The sequence below is a fragment of the Urocitellus parryii genome, chromosome 1 (genome assembly GCF_045843805.1).
Source record: "Urocitellus parryii isolate mUroPar1 chromosome 1, mUroPar1.hap1, whole genome shotgun sequence".
Lineage (NCBI taxonomy): Eukaryota > Metazoa > Chordata > Mammalia > Rodentia > Sciuridae > Urocitellus > Urocitellus parryii.
Genome location: NC_135531.1, coordinates 245277052 through 245297449, shown reverse-complemented (window position 1 = coordinate 245297449; position 20398 = coordinate 245277052). Strand labels below are relative to the sequence as shown.

The 20398-nt window shown below is 35.0% G+C and overlaps 1 protein-coding gene across 1 annotated transcript in view; it reads left to right on the top strand.

Moving 5' to 3' along the window:
• The window catches only part of Dnah7 (dynein axonemal heavy chain 7), a 282698-nt gene that overhangs the window by 249720 nt on the left and 12580 nt on the right, over positions 1-20398 (top strand). Inside the window, exons 56-60 of the mRNA XM_026408842.2 lie at positions 3884-4045; positions 10317-10502; positions 11984-12121; positions 15656-15886; positions 18920-19072. Of these exons, the coding sequence (XP_026264627.2) occupies positions 3884-4045; positions 10317-10502; positions 11984-12121; positions 15656-15886; positions 18920-19072 (870 nt within the window). The remainder of the gene's footprint in view (positions 1-3883; positions 4046-10316; positions 10503-11983; positions 12122-15655; positions 15887-18919; positions 19073-20398) is intronic.

Genomic DNA, 20398 nt, shown 5'->3' with positions numbered 1-20398 from the left:
AAATTAAATAGGCCTCCTGCACTGCAGTGCAGTTGGTTTTGATTACTGATTATTGACTGTGCTGAAGTCAATTTTATTAATATTTTATTTTAATTTTACCACCAGCCTCATTCCTGCTCAGTTGAGATCTTATGGAGTGTCATTAATAATGTAGCTTTCTATTTAGAAAGTCAGCTGTAAGCCATTCCCAGTACAAATCTGCAAGGTTGGAGAATCTTGTTTCAGGATATTAACTGAGCCCTTTGCTATCTGGAGCCGTATCTCTAAATTAAAACATAAAAATATTTCCTCCATATAACTATAATGAGAGCCAAAATGATTTTCCTCCTTGATTGATGGGACTCATAAGGGTCTTTTTCAGCATCACCAGGCGAGCAGGGAAAACACCCACTGCTTTCATGATTAGAATTCTGCATGAATGTCTGTGACCTAAAATTGTTTCACAGTGTTTTTACCATAATTAAAAATGGTAGAGTTTCTTTTTAAGAGGGGTTATGAACCTTAGTAAGTTTTGCCATTAAAAAGCTCACACTCTTGATATCTGAATATGGTTTAAGTGTACATCAAAAGAAAACATTAGAAATAAAGAAGTGCTTTCATTAAACAAAAGCCCAGGCACTAAAAATAAGCACCTATGTTTAAAACTAAGTCAAAGCCTATCCTGAGCTTCTAAGACCTGTGCTGACTAGTTTTTGCATTGATTTGGCCCAGAGAAAGCAGGTTACCTCCAGACAGGTGGCGAGGGCATTTCTGCATCTGATAGGCCGAATGGAGAGTCTTTGCAAAATGTAATTCAGCCCTCCCTTTCTTCTAGATCAAAAGGCCTCGCCAGCAGTAGTCACAGATTTTAGAGGTCCAGACACTTACAAAATGCAGTCCCAATCCAAACCTCATTAAATGTCAAAGCAACACTTTAGTTTTTCTGTTTTAACTTTTTATTTGGAAATAATTTAAACTTATGGAAAAGTTGAAAGCATAAAAATAGTATAAGGAACATCTCAATATCCTTTATCCTTGCTTACCTTTTATTAGTATATTCTCCTGTTTGCTTTATAACTTCATTTGTGTCTTCTTTATCTATATGTCAGTTGTCCCTCATTATCCATGGGGAATTGGTTCCATGACCCTCCTTGAATATCAAAATCTTCAGATGATTAAATCCCTTATATGAAATGCCACAGTATTTACAAACTACATACATCCTCCTGTATACTTTAAATCATCTCTAATTACTCACAATGTGGAATATAATGTAAATGCTATGTCAATAGTTGTTGAACTGTCTTGTTTAGGGAATAATGACAAGGAAAAAAATCTGTATTCAATATATTTTCTTTAATTTTTAATTTTCAATGTGAGATTGAGTAAATCTATGAACACAGAGCCAACAGAAGATATGGAAGGCCAACTGTGCGTACATGTATATGTCTATGTATGCATATATGTACACACATGCATATACATATGAGTGACACCTATTTGTTCCTTATTGGATATACTAATTTTGATCACCTGGACAAGGTATTGGCTGATTTCTCCACTGTATAATACCTGCTTTCCCCCTTGTAATTAATAATAAGTCTGTGAGGAGAATCTTTAGGATCATGTAAATATTCTGTTCTTCATCAAAATCCATCCTCCCACTCAGATTCAGTATCCATTGATTTCTTCCCTGATTGAGTTATTCCTGTGATGGCTACAAAATAATTATTTTCCAACTGCAACACTCTGCACGTTTGACACTTGACACACAGTCATAAGCAACATCTCTCCTCTCTCTCCCATTTATTTATTATTGGTACAGACTTGGAAATTTCTGAGGAATTCATTCCCAATGATTTATAACTCACTACTGAAGTCTTTTGGTGTTCAATTTTGTTCCATATTTGGGCAGTGGATATTCTGGTTTCTTTTTACTTGTTATAGGTCCCATATTTTTTTAAAAATATATTATTGCATCATCATCACCTTTTACTTCTCTGGTATAGAATGTTCCAGAATCATCTGTACCCATCCTACCCTAGTCATAGAACCTGCCAATTTTCTGAAAAGTTCTGTTTTCTTTTAACGACAAATGCTATTAGAGACCACAATCTGGTATTAGATAAGCTCATTACTACTTCATTGTCTTTGTTTCTTGACCTTATCATTGGAAAGAACTTGGAAATAAATACATGTACAAACACACACAAATATATACACATATATACCTACAAAAAGGACATGTACATATATATATGTGTGTATGTGTGTGTGTGTGTATATATATATATATATATATACATATACATATTGTAGAAATTATGACTCCATACCAATACTTCCAATTTGAGTGCATTTTTCCATGGTTCTTTCTTGCTTCTCTTCATTCCATATTTCTATGTACCTTCTTCTATCTGGGTTCCAACAACAATGACACATTTGCAGATTTGATAATTCTGTTATATATCTAAAATAGTTTTAGAATTGGCCCAACATGTTTAACTTCAATTTCTTTGGTTAAATATATGCTATTTTTTTCTTTTGTTTTGAAATTTATTTTGTGAAAAAACTTTTCCTTTGCTCTTGGATAAAACTCCAGGCATCCCTGTGACTTTTCTTGTTCTTGTTAATTAATAAAATATTCTATAATCATTTTAAATTGCAAAGCCAGTCTTGATTCAGAAACCAAAACGTATGATGCAATATATTAGTTATTACTTCACATTTCATTCCTAGCATCTTACCTGGAGCCTGTAGTCAGTGAGTGTCATGCCATCACAGGAAGAGGATAGAGCTGGCATCTTTTTATAGCCCCTCTTATCTTTGATAGCTATTGGTACTGACCACTCGTTTGGAGTGTGTTTGGGGGATGAGATGGGAACGAGCAGAAATTCCTGTTCTGGGTAGTAGTATTTGGAGCTCTCTGAACCAGACAGGGGTTTAAAGATAACTCTTTGACTCTCTTATGGTTCTCCTGTGAGTTTTCAGTAGTCTCCACTACTGGCTACCCCTAACTATGACACACCCACCTTGGCAGTGCCTTGCTTTCAGATGGCAGCTCCTGGACCCTTCAGCTTCTGGTTCTACAACATTCCCCTCAGACAAACTCTTACTATAGGAATATAGGCTTCTACCCCCTTGTAGAAGTCCTTTTGACCACAGAACCTTCAAAATGACCACAGACTTCCATGCCTAGCCCAAGCTACTGATCTGATCCTTGAGATTCCCACCAGCGTAGCCCACCATCAGAGGGGTGTGGTGATTTCTCTTTCTTAGTCCTCTACTCTGCAGCCACAGCTTGCTCTCCTTTTTTCAATCATTAGTTTTGCACTTATCCACCTGTCCAAGCTGCAGGGGATAAGTATCAACTCTCCTTCCTTCTCAGCATTTCAATGTAGAAGGCAGATCTCACACACCCTCTCCCTTGGTGGGAGAAGTGAATTTCCAAAACAGCAGTTAGCATATCTCAAGGAAATCTCAAGCAGTATTTTGACCATTTGGTATTTTATTTGTGGGTATTGAAGCTATTTCATTGGTTCAAATTTCAAATCTTCTTTGAAATTTTCCATGGTAGCCTGGGATCATACATTTCTTGCCTTGTGATACTTGAGTTGGCACCTCCCAAATCCTTTAAGGTAACATGAAATTAGATGAGTTTACTATGCTTCCTGAAAATCGAGTGCATTTAGCTATGTATGCTAAATACAATAAAAATAAGCATTTTTTTTTTGCCTGAGGAGTCAGTAGAAACACAATTCTGTTTTAGTTATGCTTTAGTATGCATATATTTCTATGCTATTTGTAAGCAAAGGAATTTAATTACTTTCATTTTAAAATATGGTAAGTAAAATGCAATGTTGGGAGAAAAATAATGATGTGGCACAATTTCTTCTCATTACAGGAAGAATTCAAGAAAATGCTTTATGGCCTCTGTTTCTTTCATGCTTTGGTACAAGAGAGAAGGAAATTTGGACCCCTAGGGTGGAATATTCCTTATGAGTTCAATGAGACTGATCTCAGAATCAGTGTACAGCAGCTCCACATGTTCCTGAACCAGTATGAGGTATCATAAAAACCACACATTATTTATCACATTGTATCTATACAGTAAGCAGGGACCTTTGATTAATTCTACTCCTATAAAATAAATAGCAGGGTAGTCCCCAAGAGCTTAATAAATAGTACTTTATTATAATGGGATATTATGACTATTCTAGTAGGTAGTTAGGATGTTACTTTGTCTCTAGGAACCTATTTTTTTATTATTTATTTTGACACATAAACATCTATGGAGTTCTAGAAACCAATTGTATTTATTTTGAAAAGGACTTGAGAAGACCATAAATCTACCAGCCTCCAAAATGGGGAGGTGGGTGGAGAGAGAGAGAGAGACCAGCCTCCAAAATGGGGAGGTGGGTGGAGAGAGAGAGAGAGAGAGAGAGAGAGAGAGCCCAATTTTCTTCTTTTCTAGAGCATGGCTTTATATTTAGAGACATGTCAATATATCTTTATTCCAGTCTGAACCATTTGTCAAAAAAATAAACTATTTTAGCCATTGGTATTAACCTGAAGTATAGATTCTGGAAAAAAAGCCTAATATCACATCAACATCTTGGGTGGTGCGGTACCAGAGATTGAATTCAGGGGACACTCAACCACTGAGTCACATGCCCAGCCCTATTTTGTATTTTATTTAGAGACAGGGACTCACTGAGTTGCTTAGCACCTTGTCATTGCCAAGGCTGGGTTTGAACTTGGGATCTGCCTCAGCCTCCCAAGCCGCTGGGATTACAGGTGTGTGCTACCACACCTGGCACATTCTCTACAATTCTGGTACATTGTCTCTCTCTCTTCCTCTCCTTTTCCCTCCTTCCTCTTCTCCCACAACATGGAGGTAAACCTGTTTACATTTGGATTTCTAGGTTTATGTCTTTGAAGAACTATTTGATAAGTCAACTAGAAGTGCCTATAAGGATATGAAGCTTTTTTTTTAAGTTGGTCTTTTATACCTTAGAGTGTTGTTCAAATTTAATTGAAACTCTTTCATTAATTTAATCAATGGAGTATCAAGAAATTTAAGTTTTTGGAACTTTTCATGAATTTTATTTTTAAAAAGGTTTGCAAACTTTTTAAATCGATTTCTTTATTAAAATTATTTATTCTAATTTGTTATGCATGACAGCAGAATGCATTTCAATTCATAGTACACATATAGAGCACAGTTTTTCATGTCTGTAGTTGTCATACACAAATTAGAGTCACACCATTTGTGTCTTCATACATGTGCTTAGGGTGATGATGTCCATCTCATTCCACCATTTTTTCTACTCCCCTGCCCACTCCCTTCTCCTTCCTCCTCTTTGCCCTAGCTAAAGTTCCTATATTTCTCCCATGCTTCCCCACCCCACATCCATTAAGGATCAGCATCCACATATCAGAGAAAACATTTGGCCTTTGTTTTTTTGGGATTGGCATACTTCACTTAGCATGATATTTTCTCTATTTCTACAAAAGCAAAGAAGGAACTCAGAAAATAAATATTAAGAGCTCAAATGGCATAACTAAATGTGAAAAATCTTTTATCTGAGTTTTTGTGTTTTATTGGACAAATTCTTATTCTGTATTAAATGCAATAAATGGAGAAAGCCTTCAATTTTACAGCATCTAAATTGGGCAAAATGTTCAAATGAATCATTAATTTGATAAATTTCTTTCTTGTAGTAATATTGGCCAAAAAAGATGATAATAGAGGAAAAATTGCAGTTATACAGTATCTGAGGAAATATTTGAACTAAAATGATTATAATACAAAAACAAAAAAATGAAGAGTTCTTCTAATTAGCAATTTGTTCTGAATATCTGGAGAATCTATTCTAATTTAAAATATAGTCAGCAGTGAAGACTCATTTGTATGCAGATATGCAAGGCTGGTTCAACATTAAAAAATAATTAATGTAACCATCATATCAATAGATTCGAGAGGAAAAATCACATGACCATATCATTAGATGCTGAAAAAGCATTTAACAAAACCCAATAGTTATTCATAATGAAATATCTCTCAGTAATCTAGAAATAGAGGGGAATTTCCTTAAGGGAACATCTACAAAAAACTTATAGCTAACATCATACATAAACGGTATTCAGTATGATTGGTGTTATCATAAGAAGAGGAAAATTTGGACACACACACACACAGATGAAGGACAGCATTGTGAAGATGAAAGCAGTTTATAGTTTGACTACCACAAAGTAAAAAGAACCTGGAGCTATCAAAAGCCAGAAGGCACTGTAGAGAGTATGATCCTTGATCTTGAACTTCTGTCCTCCAGACCTATTAGACAGTAAAATTCTCTTGTTTTAAGTCACCTGATGAGAGCATGGGGAAATAATACAGGAGACCATCATGATAACCTGGACAGGAGATGTTATGAGTTTAAACTACAAAGCATTTAGGCTAGGATAGGGAACATGGTAGAGATGCAGTTGGATACATAAGGGAAAGGACTGAAATGACTTAGATATTAAATGGTGAAGGTAGAGGGAGAAATCTTGATTCATCTTAGTTTTCTGATATGTGTAGTAGCGATACCTTATTCATTAATCCAGACAAGGGATAGTGTCAGAAATTCATAGATGTGCAGCAGGTAGATAAGTGAAAAATCCAGGTAAAAGAAACAGAACAAGGAATGGTTATCATATGGGAACCTATTTCCATGAGCAGTTACTAAGTGTTGCCTTTCTCTATGCTCCAATCTCCACCTTGATCAACCCTCAGTTATTTCTTATCCTGTCCAAACCACATCTTGCTGCTCACACTCCCTGCCACCCCTCCTCTAATCCATGCACTACATCACTTTGCTTTCTCTTCTCCCTGTGTAATATGTTCTTTCACATCTCTGTGCTTTGGCATACATATTTCTCCTATTTTGATTTGCCTTTTCCTGTGCTCAATCCTGGTCTACTTCTGCCACTCTTTCTTGAATAATCAATTCAGACAAAGAAGCAAAGTTTACCTCCAGTTGGCAGATTTTTGCATGCCACTAAGACTGACAACCACTTTGATCATCCTTTGTTGAGACTCTTGATTATCAAGAGTGTGAGTACCTGTAAGAGTATGAGGTGATTCCAGATCTTTTTATCTTCCGTGGTCTACTTACTGATCATCTCTGTGATCCTGTGTCTAAGATACATAGTATAGTGCCCAGAAATATACGTGTCCAGGCTCTGGCAGCCTTAACAGAGTTCATGATACATCTGGGTTATTGGGAATTGCAAACTTTTGCTAGGAAGCAGAGTATATTCTGCCAAATCATGAGCCACTAAGTTATGTGCTTTGATTTGTTTATTCATGAATTCTCAGTGCCTAAAACAATGTGTGTAGTACTTGCCTCCATGAGTGTCTATTTAATAAGTGAATCTTAGTGAAAATATCTTCATGCTCTCACAGAAAAATGGCAAAACTACTATATGTAGAAATTTGGAATAATAATACCATTTACATTGAATAGGAAATGAAAAAAGTATTCAATAAATATGTTAGAATAATTGGTTATTTGCTAAGTTAGAATTTTCATTCTATGTAATTCCTAATTGATTAAGAAACTAAATAGGAAAAATTAAAATATAAAAGAAGAAAATACAAGTAGATATATATTTTCTTCTTGGCAGGTAGGCGATTGCTTTGTTTTTCTTGTTTGGGTAAGGGCATGTGTATTTGCAAGTATGTGTGCATGAAAAGTTCATCCTTTACCCCTCAACTCTCATCCTAATTTCATCTCCAAGGCAATCAGCTTCACATCTTAGGACATATGTATCCAGACATTATCCTATGCATATATAAATATGAAAATACACATATATATTAACACAACATATATATAATCTTCCTCAAAAATGATATTTTAATTTTCTTTTGAGTTGTTTGTTGCTTATAAACAATGTTTAAGTGAACTACCTCATACATAACCTTGAACTCTAGTTGTTGACTCGGAGCTCTGTTTGCATCTACACTCTCTCCTGCCCATGGGCTCAACTCTTTTACAACAGAACAAGAAAGCAATTGAAGCAGCAAGCTACTACTTGGGGACTCCATCTATTTACTTTGCCTCTGGGAGAAAAACACTCCCCAATTTGATTGGTACTTTTTATAACCAAGCTGCTGAAACAACAGGTATCATTTTCCTTATAAACTCTCAAGAGTGTGTAGGCCAAGTTTCACCTTTTTATACTTAAATCCAATCCTCCCCCTCCTGATCTCAGCTGCATCTGCATCACAAAGTCCTCTTGGGAGCTAGCTACTCCATGTGTTACTCTACCTCAATTATTAATTATTTAATTTGCATATGAGGCTTCTTATTTTTATGAGATGGAACAAGGCAAGTCCACACAGGGTATGCATCTGGTCAGACTCCTCTCACACTTGCAATTGTAGAATCAAATACTCTGGAGTTGTGCTCGATTCTGTTTGTCCACAAGTTGTTGCTCACTGACACATTCTCCTACATTCACTGCCTGAGGTTCCAGTCTATGAGATAACAACTCCCACAATTTCCAACCCTAATTCAGTAAGTTTCTCCTCTCAAATCACTACTACCTGCTCTTCTCTAGTGCTGTTCTTCCTATTGAAGAGTCAGTCCTCAGAGTGGGATCCCTGGAATGTAGGATCTATAAACTTTTAAATTTTAACCGATAACTAACTATAAGAAGGGTATGTAAAGCATAAAGGTGATGAAAAAATCTCAAGAAAAAAGTTGTATATATATTAGTTAAAATATTTTAAATATCACTCTAGTTAAATATCATAAACAACTAAACACCAAATAAAAGGTAAATACAAATAAAAATAAATAAAAGACAAATAAAAATAGGAGAAAACATTTCAATGTATCCGGCAGACTGACTCAGAATTTATAAGGAGCTTTTAATAACAGGAAAAAATAACATTCAGATGAGAAAGATATGTAAAAGAATGCAGTAGATAGTTTCTAAAATAAAAAACATAGCTGGTGAATAAACATTGTTAAATAACATTTTTGTCAAAACTAAAATTAGTAATTAAAAATAATTTTATGCTTTAATTATCAATGTTTCCCCTAATAATAAAACTCTGTTGGGAGCAGTGAGAAATAAAATTCTCTATACTGCTGATGGGTATGTAGGTATTCATGCTCAGGATAAAAGAAATTACAAAGTGAAAAATCAATACCATTGTAATTGAAAAACATTTTAGAATTTGTATCCTAGAGGATAAAAGAAAGAGGAAAAAAGAAAAGTATAAAATCATTTACCACAAATTTGATATCAGTTTGTAATTGTTTATACAAAAACTGTTAAAACTTTAGTTGAAACAACAGAAGAGGCAGTGCACAGAAAAACAAACACTATTAAACATATGAAACAATTAATAGCCTCACTAGTATTTTTAAAAATACAACTTAAAATACTTAATTAGCAGAAACTTTTAAACTGGCTGCTACAATTGCTAGACCTTTCAGAAAAGCAGTTTAGTAATATTGCAAATTGTTTTTTATAAGCAACTTTCTTTGGAATAGAAATGGTCATTTCAAAGTATTTTTAAAGAATTTTTATGAAATACTACAGGAAATCTCATGAGATTTGATTGGAAAAATGTAAAATTGAACATAGAGTGTGTTTCCAACTGTCAAATATATATATGGATGTAAAAAGGTGTTGAAGAAAATCAATACTGATTATCTGTGAATGATACCGGCTTTGTTTTGCATGTCGCTCAGCAAGGCAAGGTTTTTAAGGATGGCCTGTGGTCTAACTCATTTGTGACTGGTGCTGCAGTCCGGCTGCAGCAAAATAACCGGGGAGGTGATGAGCAACTTGTGTACATTGATACAGCAGGAGTGGGAGCTGTTTATTGTAGGACAGGAGCAATATATACATTCCACACAGCTTATCTAATTAACATAAACTAGATACAGCAGTCAACCAATAAGGAATCTCCACACTTAATGGCTCGGTGGTGTTACTTTACAAACTACTCCCTCTGGCAAAATGCCAGGCGCCATCTTGACTTGTTTACAGACTCTAACAACTGGCACATAGTAGGTACTCAAAAAATGTTGGTTGAACAGTAAATGAGTTCATAAGAGATTAGGCAAGTACTAGTCTCAGCATTGATTGCATGGAAATGAAATAATACAAAAGAAGAGAAAGATCTGGGGGAAACTGCAACAATTAGTAGGGAAGTATACAAAGGGAAATTTGCAAGAACTTAATAATAGGACTCAACAAGGAACAATTTCATACAATACTATTCTGATACCTCTTACCTGGTTCACGACTTAAGCTCTCAATTTTAGGAACTACCTTATGACGCCCTTCGGTACATGACTGGCGAATGCAACTACGGAGGCAGAGTGACTGATGACTGGGACCGCCGCACACTGCGCACCATTCTGAATAAATTTTTCTGTACAGAATTAGTTGAAAATGCAGAATATAAGTTTGACTCAAGTGGCATCTATTTTGTCCCCCCTTCTGGCGATGTAAGTATAGATCAAAAAATCTAAAAGCAATAGAACTTGAAATTCCTATGGTAGCAGTGAATTTTTTTTTTTTTTTTAGGTGATGATTTTCCCCTTGTTTTTTTAGTCACGTGGGGACAGAGGACACCCTGTGCACAAATGGAGTTAGTAGTGTGCTGTAATGTGAAGAGTCTTAGAAACATTCCTTACCCAAGGAGAGTTTACTCTCATGAATTCAATTCTTCCGGTAAAAAAAAATTCATCTTTAGGATGAATGCCAATGCAGATATCACTGTCCCCAGTTAAAATAAATATACACAAGAGGGGTTACAGAATATTATTAATAATATCTAACATTTATATCACAAATACTTATAAATATAATGATCTCACTAGAGCATCAAATTAACATTGGTACTATAAATACCCTTTTATAAATGAGAAAGCAGATTCATTAAGGTTGAATGACTTGTCCAAGGTCACCCAGGTGGAGGCATCAGAGAGTGACAGAACCACCTATAGCACTAGGCTAAGGTTTCCTTCTGCTCTTCTGGTCCTATCCATTGCCTTCAGATTATTACACCATAGATTTCAAGGGACTTCCAGGATAATAAGTTTGCTTATCATTTGATCCCCAGTAGTGAAAAGAGTATATTTTGAAAGTTAAACACATGGGCACATGCAACAGAGATACATACTATAACTCTTGGGCCATAACCCTATCATCCACTGGGATTAATGCTAGCTAAGTGCAGATATCAATATGGATGAAGGGGAAAATCAGTCCCAGAGCTTACATCACTGATTGGATGGACTAAGTCAACATGAGGAGTCGGGGGGATAAGATAACCAATGATGAATCGTCAAGAGTGAAAAAAGCACAATGAAGTAAGGTTTATGTAAAAAAAAGTCCATGTCATAAAACCATCAATGACCAAACCTCCCTTGCTCTGTTTATGTTTGCATATGATCATATTTATATCGAGGAAGGGATGAAATTTTGGTACAAGTCCATGTGAATAAAATGTGTGTGCATATATGTAAAAAGATGTATAATGTTAATGGCAGTAATTGGGATAATAAACTTTCAGATAATTTTTACTTTTTTCACTTTGGTGGATTTATCACAATAAGATTAAACAAAATAATCAGAGTAAACTAGAAAAGACTATTTTTATTCTGATAAGTTAAGAATAGTCACAACAGAATGTGACACAAAAAATCCTCTGGAAGAAATTTCTAAATGGAGTTACCAGATTTCTCCTTCCCTTGTTTAAAACCCATTCCAATTGAGTGGGAGATTTCCTTTTCCTCTAAAAACATGTCCATATTGTTTTTTAAACTTGGGCCCAGACTAAAATAAAATTAAAGCATTCAGTGTCCAGTCTTACAGGTTCATCCAACTCAATAACTTGAGTGTGGAAAATTATCTCTCTCATATATGAAGTTCTGCAATGCAATTTATTTCTAATCGCCCAACTTCTTGTTACTTATTTTTTCAGCACAAAAGCTACATCGAATACACAAAGACTCTGCCACTGACCCCAGCACCAGAAATCTTTGGGATGAATGCCAATGCAGATATCACTAAAGATCAGTCAGAAACTCAACTGCTTTTTGATAACATTCTTCTTACACAGGTGTGTGTTGTGTGCACGAGTTGACATCTGAGCCTGTGAGGGATGCTCTCTGAGCCTTATGTATAGTAGTCAAAGATATTTAAAGGATAAGGAAAAAAAACACATACATACCTTAAATACAGATTTAAACATAGAGTACATCACATGCAATTTTTTTCATCTTCTCTTTTAGAATCAAGACCTATTGTGTGAATATCATTCTGCTTCTAGGAATTTCAGTTCTTTCTTACATAAGTCTTATCCAACTACAATGTATGTTTTTTTTTTAAATCTTCTTTAAGGTGGAAAAAAGAATATCAAAGTTACTTGGGCAGCAGTTTGAAGACAGAAGCTACCTAGAATATTGCCTGCTTTATTTTCTAGTCTCTTACTAATTCAAAACAACTGGTTTTAGTGACTTACCTTTATGAAATATTGCAGAAGGGCTGTGGATGTGGCTCAGTGTTAGAACACCTTCCTAGCAGGTGTAAGGTTCTGTGATAGATCTCCAGCACTACAAACATACATACATATATTCATAAACATTTTACCTATAGAAACAGATCCTCTCATGGTAATATTTTATCAGATTGCATAACATTTAAAGCATATAATTGTTTGGTAAGTACAAAATAAAAGGGTTAGAAGAAATATGCAGATGATCCTTGGCAGACATTCAGCCCTACTGGTGAGAGCATAACTGCATCACAGCTGGGAGAATAGTCTTCAAAGGCACCAGCATTTAGCATGTCATGAGCATCAGTCAGTATGTTTGAATGAAATCATTTGCTAATCTTTCTCATCCATTAAGAGATCTTCTCTTGTATTATTCTCCCTTTAAATGTGCTCACTGTTTTTTTAATTTTTGGAAGCAAATTAAATTAATCCAAATAACAAGAATTCTCATACTGATTAAATGAAATTTTAATAATTAAGGATAAATATTCAGTTAAGCAAATTATCCTACTAACTGAATTCTAACTTATTTTTTTTTAATTTTTATGGAATCTCAAAGTAAACATGATAACAGTTAATATTTATGTAGTACTTACTGTGTGCTAGCACTGTTATAAGGGCTTTCTGTAGAGTAATGTAATACTTATGACAATACTATGAAGCAGGAGCTATTATTCTTCCCATTTTACAACTAGAAAACTGAGGCACACAAAAATTAAGTAATTTTCCCAATGTCAGTTGGTACAGTTTTGAGGCAGGACACAAACCCAATGGCCTGGTTCACACTAGTTCAACTCTAGAACCTGTGCTCTGAACTGCTAGCCTATCGGGTCCCTTCTAGATTCTAGAAATGGTGTGTGACTCGAAGGCAGATAGCCAAAGATACTGAAAAATCTTAGAATTAGGAGGGTACTTATTGACAGAAAAGCCCAAAGAACTCCTATGTCTAATCTAATCTATAGTGACATTTTTCTAACCAGGCAAAAAGAACAAAGATTTTTTTTTTTATGTCCATTTTACTCATTGATGGCACTAAAGTCATTGTTGCCTGGGTGGCCATAAAAGTATGTGAACAAACAGGAATAAGTAAATCTTTAGGAACATTAGATGGCATGTAGTGCATAATAGTCTGACAACAGGACATTTACTTACAGTGTCTTTTGGCTTTATTTAAACTTGATGGGGTGTGTCACATTATAGAACACATAAAACAGTAGGCTCATTCCAACAGAAAATGACTCAGAACCAAACAAATAAGTTTAAATTCACAGGGGTATCTTCTCAGTATGTGATTCAACAACCTCTTTTAATATACTCAAACTTGGATTGGAAGTACAATTATACTAATGGGTAAGCAGTAGTTCAGTGAATCACAATTCAGAGGCAGAGAGACTAGAACATCATCGCTTGGAGAGCAAGTTAATGTTGATAAGACTTTTTGTATTGTTGTATTTACATAAAACAGAAAAAATGAAAGAGGGAAGTATCAGAGTGGAGAATGTGAATTTTTGCAGAGATCTTTTTCTTATGCTTGACTGCCGTCTTCCATTTTGAATAGGAAAATTATTTGACCTTAGAATATTAGAAAACTAATATGGTGCAGAATCTCTAAAAAGGCTACACTCTGTGATGTGTCCTTAAAAGTAAATTTCACTTATTTTATTTAATAAAGGAAAAGTAATCCTTATAATATTCCAATGGTAATTGTAAAAATTCTAAGGACAGGTAGTAAAAAAGAAAAAGCTAAGATAAACAATTATAGATAAATAGCACACAATTGCTCTTTATTCTTATTATCAATTGGATATTACCTTCAAAAACCTACCACCCACCCCAATTATGTGGTTTTGGTATGTGATAAATATATATGGGGACTGTCTGTTACTGAAATATTTTTATTACATTTTTTGATAGGTGATAGGCCTGGGTGTTATGTGATTTTTTTTTTATGGAGGCACAGCTACTATTAGAAAATAGAAATTTTTAAATGCTTTTATAGGACCTAAGTGTAAGTCAAAATGCAAATAGAAATCAGCATCTGATTCTTTCAATGAAGTGGAAATAGACATTGCACTAGTTTTGGTCAAACGTTCATCATCTTTTTTGTTCTTTATGGGGTTTTTTTTTACATATTTAGTTGTAAAACAAGTATCTTGTGATTATAATAAAGTATTAATACACATAAATGTCTCTTTTTACTAGCATAATTAAACTTATTAATAATTGCTTATTGTATAACTTAATAGGATCTTGTAGTGGCAAGTGATGGGTAGGTAGAAACCTAAGTAAACATAATATTTAGAGTATAGAAACAAGGAAATGTAAAATCTGAAGAAAAAAAAGAAGACTAAACACAATTTCCTTGGACTGGAAAAATAGGAATTTTCTAATATGCTATTCTCCTTCAGTGCACACATAGGCACACACACATATACATACATTCATTTATTCTGAGAATTTAAAGAGGTTTTCCAGAAAATATAGATTCATTTACCCAGTGTCACTGTAAACATAAAAAACAAAAATTGAGTTGAAATTTTCTTTCCTTGCTTCCAACGTGAATCACTAAAGTCTGTCTTTTCTCTATAACTCTTCCAACTGCTTAGAGAAGATGAGCTTATTTTCTTTGCCCTGCAGGTTCAAGGAGAAAACTATATTTCTACTTTTGGTGACCAGTAGGCCCCAGAGTTATTAGCAAATATATTTTGCAGCAAGCTTTTTCAAAGCAGATCAGATTCTCTCCTTCTCACTATCACTTGGCTACTGCACCAGCTTAAATGCTTTTCTCCCTCCATCTGCAGCATTGGATCCTTCTCCTTCACCCAGGCAGCTAAACCTATAACTTATTTGCTTTCTCCAGATTTTGTTTTGCCTCTGAACACATCACATGCCTCTCTTTTTCCTCTCTTACAATCATTTTCTCTAAGAAATCCCTCACCATGTGTGTTATCATCACTTTAATAAATCTCGTGTGAAGCCTCATGGATAAAATTGCAGAACAGTGTTCATGCTTATGAAGATTTACCTTAGATTTTTCCTTTTGCAGGTATTCTTAGAATTGTATGAGGATTTTTGAGTTATAGTTTGGATTCTTCATAGTCTCGTTCAGCAGGTGCTGGTGCAAAATCATCAGATGAAGTAGTAAACGAGGTGGCTGGTGACATACTAGGTAAACTTCCAAACAACTTTGATGTTGAATCTGCCATGAGGAGGTACCCAACAACTTACACTCAAAGCATGAACACTGTACTTGTCCAAGAGATGGGGCGGTTCAATAAGTTGCTGAAGACCATAAGAGAATCATGCATTAATATTCAAAAAGCAATCAAGGTAAGATGAAACACATAAAATCATTGAGTTGAACATAGTTTTAATCTAATAGCAACTATTTACGAGACCTAAGTACTGTGCACGCACTGTTCTTGGTTCTGAGGATTAAAAAAAAAATCGTGATTTTTTAGGAACTTAACAGAATTCTGGTAGCAACAGTTATACAGGTAGATAAGTATAGAGTGTGCTTCATAGCAGTAGCACACTGGATAAGATACACGCTAAAGAGACACAAAATGTTAAAGAATTAAAAAAGCCTCTGACCTTGCAAACTTCCATTCTAAAGAGAGAAACAAACCAAAAATAAGTAAACACATTTATAATATTGGTAAATGATACATTCCATGGAAAAAATAAATAAAACAAGGTAAGGAAATAGAGAATAATGGCTGAGAAGCTCTGTCAGACTGAATCAGACCCTTCTGAGGAGCTGATCCTTGGACAGAGGCCAAAATGACCTTAAAGGGAAAGCCAGAGGACTATTGAGGGAAAAGCATTTTAGAGAGAGTGTAAAAGTCAAGAGAAGAACAACCGTGTCATGGTCCAGGAGCATCAGAAAGAAGACGGGTGTGGCTAGAGCAAGTGAGCACGAGGGAGATGGCAGGACCAGATCACGATGGCATTGTCGGCCGTGCTTAGGATCTTGAATTTTATTTTAAAATACGAAGATAAAAGGAAGGCTTCAAAGGTTTTCAAGCAGTGAAGTTAATTGACCTATTTTACATTTTCAAAAGTTAATCTGGCCCCTGGAGAAAGTCATGTAGGGGACCAGGATTTGCACAGACAAATGCTCCTTACACAGTTGAAGTAGTCCATCTGAGCTGGCCTCTTGTAGTAGCCTTAGAGGGAGAGAGATGTGGTCGCTTATGTCATTATCGACTTAGGAGTCTACTGGGGTGACTGAAAACTGCGGTGGGAGGAGTGAGCAGAGAGGAGTCGAGGATCACTCCTCCTTTGGCCTAGGAAGTAGAGGCTTGGAGAAGGAACAGGTTTGAGGGAGAAAGTCAAGAATGTTTTTCACTCCGATTAATTTTGAAATGCCTCATAGACTTAATGGAGAGGTAGAATTACTATTAGATACATGCTTTAGAGTTGAAGAGGGAAGTAAAGCCTGGAGATATATTTCAGAGTCTATGATACATTGATTTTTATTTAGAAACAAATTTATAAGTTACCTCAAATATTTTGATAGTGCAAATAAGTCTAGGTTACTTTGAGGCATCAATTTCTCTCATCCATCCACCCAAACTATATGAACTACTTATAATTTTCTTTATATTTCCCTACTTTGGGAAAGAAAATGTTCAAATTTGAAAAACCAAACTTGAGATGATCTCTGCAACCAATGTATATGAAGCATGAATGTATTTTGTATTTAGATTTGGGTCCTATTCCCTAAATATCTTATACGATATAGTTTCTCTTGTATTTTATAATATTATATATATATATGATATATTTTCAAATAATCCAAGATCTAAAAGCATCCAAAATACTTCTGGTCCCAAGAATTTTAGATAAGGAACACTTCATAGAAGAAAGCTCATTATAATAGACACTATAGTCTAAGAGGTCTGAAGATAGTACCATGAAAACTTGATGTCTGAAAATTAAAGAGTGCAAATGAATGTATAAATTCTTGAGAAAGCATATATTACCCAAATTATACAAGAAACAGAAAATCTGTAGTTGTCTCTGTATATAAAAAGGGAATGCTTAATTGAAAAACTCCTCCTTCATGTTGGAAACCTTCTTCCAATGTCTAATAAATTTGGGTTGTCCACTTTTAAATAAGAATGGGGCATTATCATGTTGAGGGGACACTGTAAGTACACTGAGGATTGCTGACTGTGGTCTGCACTGTAGAGCAGTCTGGGTGAGTTCTTCAGCAAAGAAACATTCAGCATCATTATGTGTGTCTCCTCGACCTCCTTTTTCTTTCCTGGAAGATAAAGATTGGCTCATAGAATTTTGGGAGCTAAAAGGAATAAAGGCCATAGGAATCTCAGCGTTGTCTACCCATGCCTTCTCTTAACACCCTCGATTTCTGTATGATAACTCTGACCTCAACTAGACCTGGCATCCCCCACTCCAGGAATTTCTGCATTTTCCTTTCCAGGTTACATTTAAGGTCAGTGATGTGCAGTTAGGGGGGAAGAAGACCTAGGAATTTGTTTTATAAACCAGGTTTCAAAATCCTTCACATTTAACAGCATCCTCCTTTCCTCGTTTTCAGAATCATGTAGGATTATTAATTCCCAAGGCTTGGGAGCATTCCTCAATGTATATCTAGCTGATTCTTAGCTTTCCTTTCAGGATAAGGTTTCTTGTAACTCCTGAATCAACTATCAGCAGTCCACGTGCTTTCTCACTCCCAAAATTGTGTTTCCATTATCAATTCCCTGTTCCTTTCTGCACTTGTAGGCTCATGCCTTTTAAAAAAAATATATTTAATATTGTTTCAGTGGAATTTTGAGAAGGCAGCAAATGAAATATGTGTGTTTAGTCTATCACAGTTACTGTAAAATCTTCTCCATATGTTAGTTGAAATAATATTTTTATATAGGAAAAACAGAAATGATAATCATAACTGGACCAATTATAAGATCAAAATAGGCAGAAATTTTCAAGAAACTCAAAGTTTCAATATGTGGGCATCAGTGATTCAAAATAGAACAAGGTCAGCTAGACTTCACAATGGTATTCCAAATATTTTAACTTTTCAAACCATTTCATATAATTTTCCTAATTTAATATTTACCACTGTCCCTCTAAGAAGACAGAATGAAATAATATTACTTGTTCATTTATTAAAGAAATAAGTCAAAGTTAGACTGTGATTTTCCAGTAAAATTTTGTTAGAATAAAACTTAATATTTTTTAAGGACTAGTTCAAAGACTCTAGGATGTCCTTGTATAAGCAAAAACAAATATCTTCACTTTCTGTTAGCATAATTGTAAAGAAGGTATTTAAAAGAGGACTGGCTATTCATAATCTATACTCTCATGTTAGCAAGGTTAAATGTATTTCAGGGGCTTGTAGTGATGTCTACAGATCTTGAAGAAGTGGTTAGAAGCATTTTGAATGTCAAAATTCCAGGAATGTGGATGGGTAAATCCTACCCAAGCCTTAAACCACTTGGCAGCTATGTGAATGATTTCCTTGCAAGACTAAAATTCTTGCAGGTAAGTTTATCCAAATTAACACACATTGTTATTTTTCTTCTGGCTTAATTTTCTTCATCACAATGCCCAACACATGAGTGTTATTCTCTAGTTTGCTGTGAGTGCCAGACACAAATGGCCACTATTTAATAATGTTTTATATGATGTATATACTTGTCATACTGAATAGTCACAATACTAGTACTAGAAGTGGAAGTTCTGACTTTAGAGTATGTATTCATGTTCAATGAAGTTAATGGCATTTGAAAAGAGAAAAAAATCTGGCATGTTGACTTTCCCTTTAAATATTTAGCATGAAAATAGATGCTTATAAAGGGGCTGGGGTTGTAGCTCAGTGGTAAAGCACTTGACTAGCATTCATGAGGCACTGGGTTCCATCCTCAGCACCACATAAAGTTAAAAGTACACACACACACACACACACACACATATTTGTATCAGAGCATCTTATAAAACTAGACAAGTTATTAGTGAGGAGTTTGATTTTTTCCTTTCCTGGCAACCTTTTTGGTCATGAATCACTACTTAGCTGGTTTAGCACAGGACAGCAATGACCTCTATGGCTGATTGTCTTGGAAATGTTGAATAGGAAGAAACCTATCTCCAAATTACTGGCAATATCTGTGTTTACCGGTGCTCTTAATAGTTTGTTGTTGTTGTTGTTTAGTTGTAGATGGACACAATACCTTTATTTTGTTTATTTATTTTTTAATGTGGTTCTGAGGATTGAGCCCTGTGTCCCACATATGCTAGACGAGCACTTTACCACTAAGCTACAACCCCAGCCCTTATTAATAGTTATATCCTTGAAATATCAGTTAATTTCCTAGGTATTGTATATGAGGCATCAAAAACTGTGAGGAAATTGCTTTAGGGATAAGTGGATTTATTTCCCTTTTTCATAACACAGGCCCTCTTTTCTATGAGTTGGATGCTAAGGAATTAAGATTGTTCTGGAAAGATGAGGCTCTGCTTTGGGCTCTTATAGGGAAAGCTTTTCAAGTTGATTTGTTTCAGCTTGGCCTCTATAATTTATTATTTAAAGTCATTATTCAGCCAGGTCAGAATTAGAATCTGTGATATTAATAATTAAGGAGTCTGGATATTTCTAAAGACCCTGAAGACCATAAGCTCTTACTACCCTGCTTTTTTCAGGAGTTCTTTGTGCAATATCATGTGTTTCTATATGTCAGATTTCATTATATTTTGGTGAAATAAGAGAGAAAACTTCCCCAGAATAGTCTACTAGGTACTAATGACTAATTTTACTCTCATTTATTAGAGTAAAATTTTTTAAAGAATAAACCTCATGACCAGACTATGGGA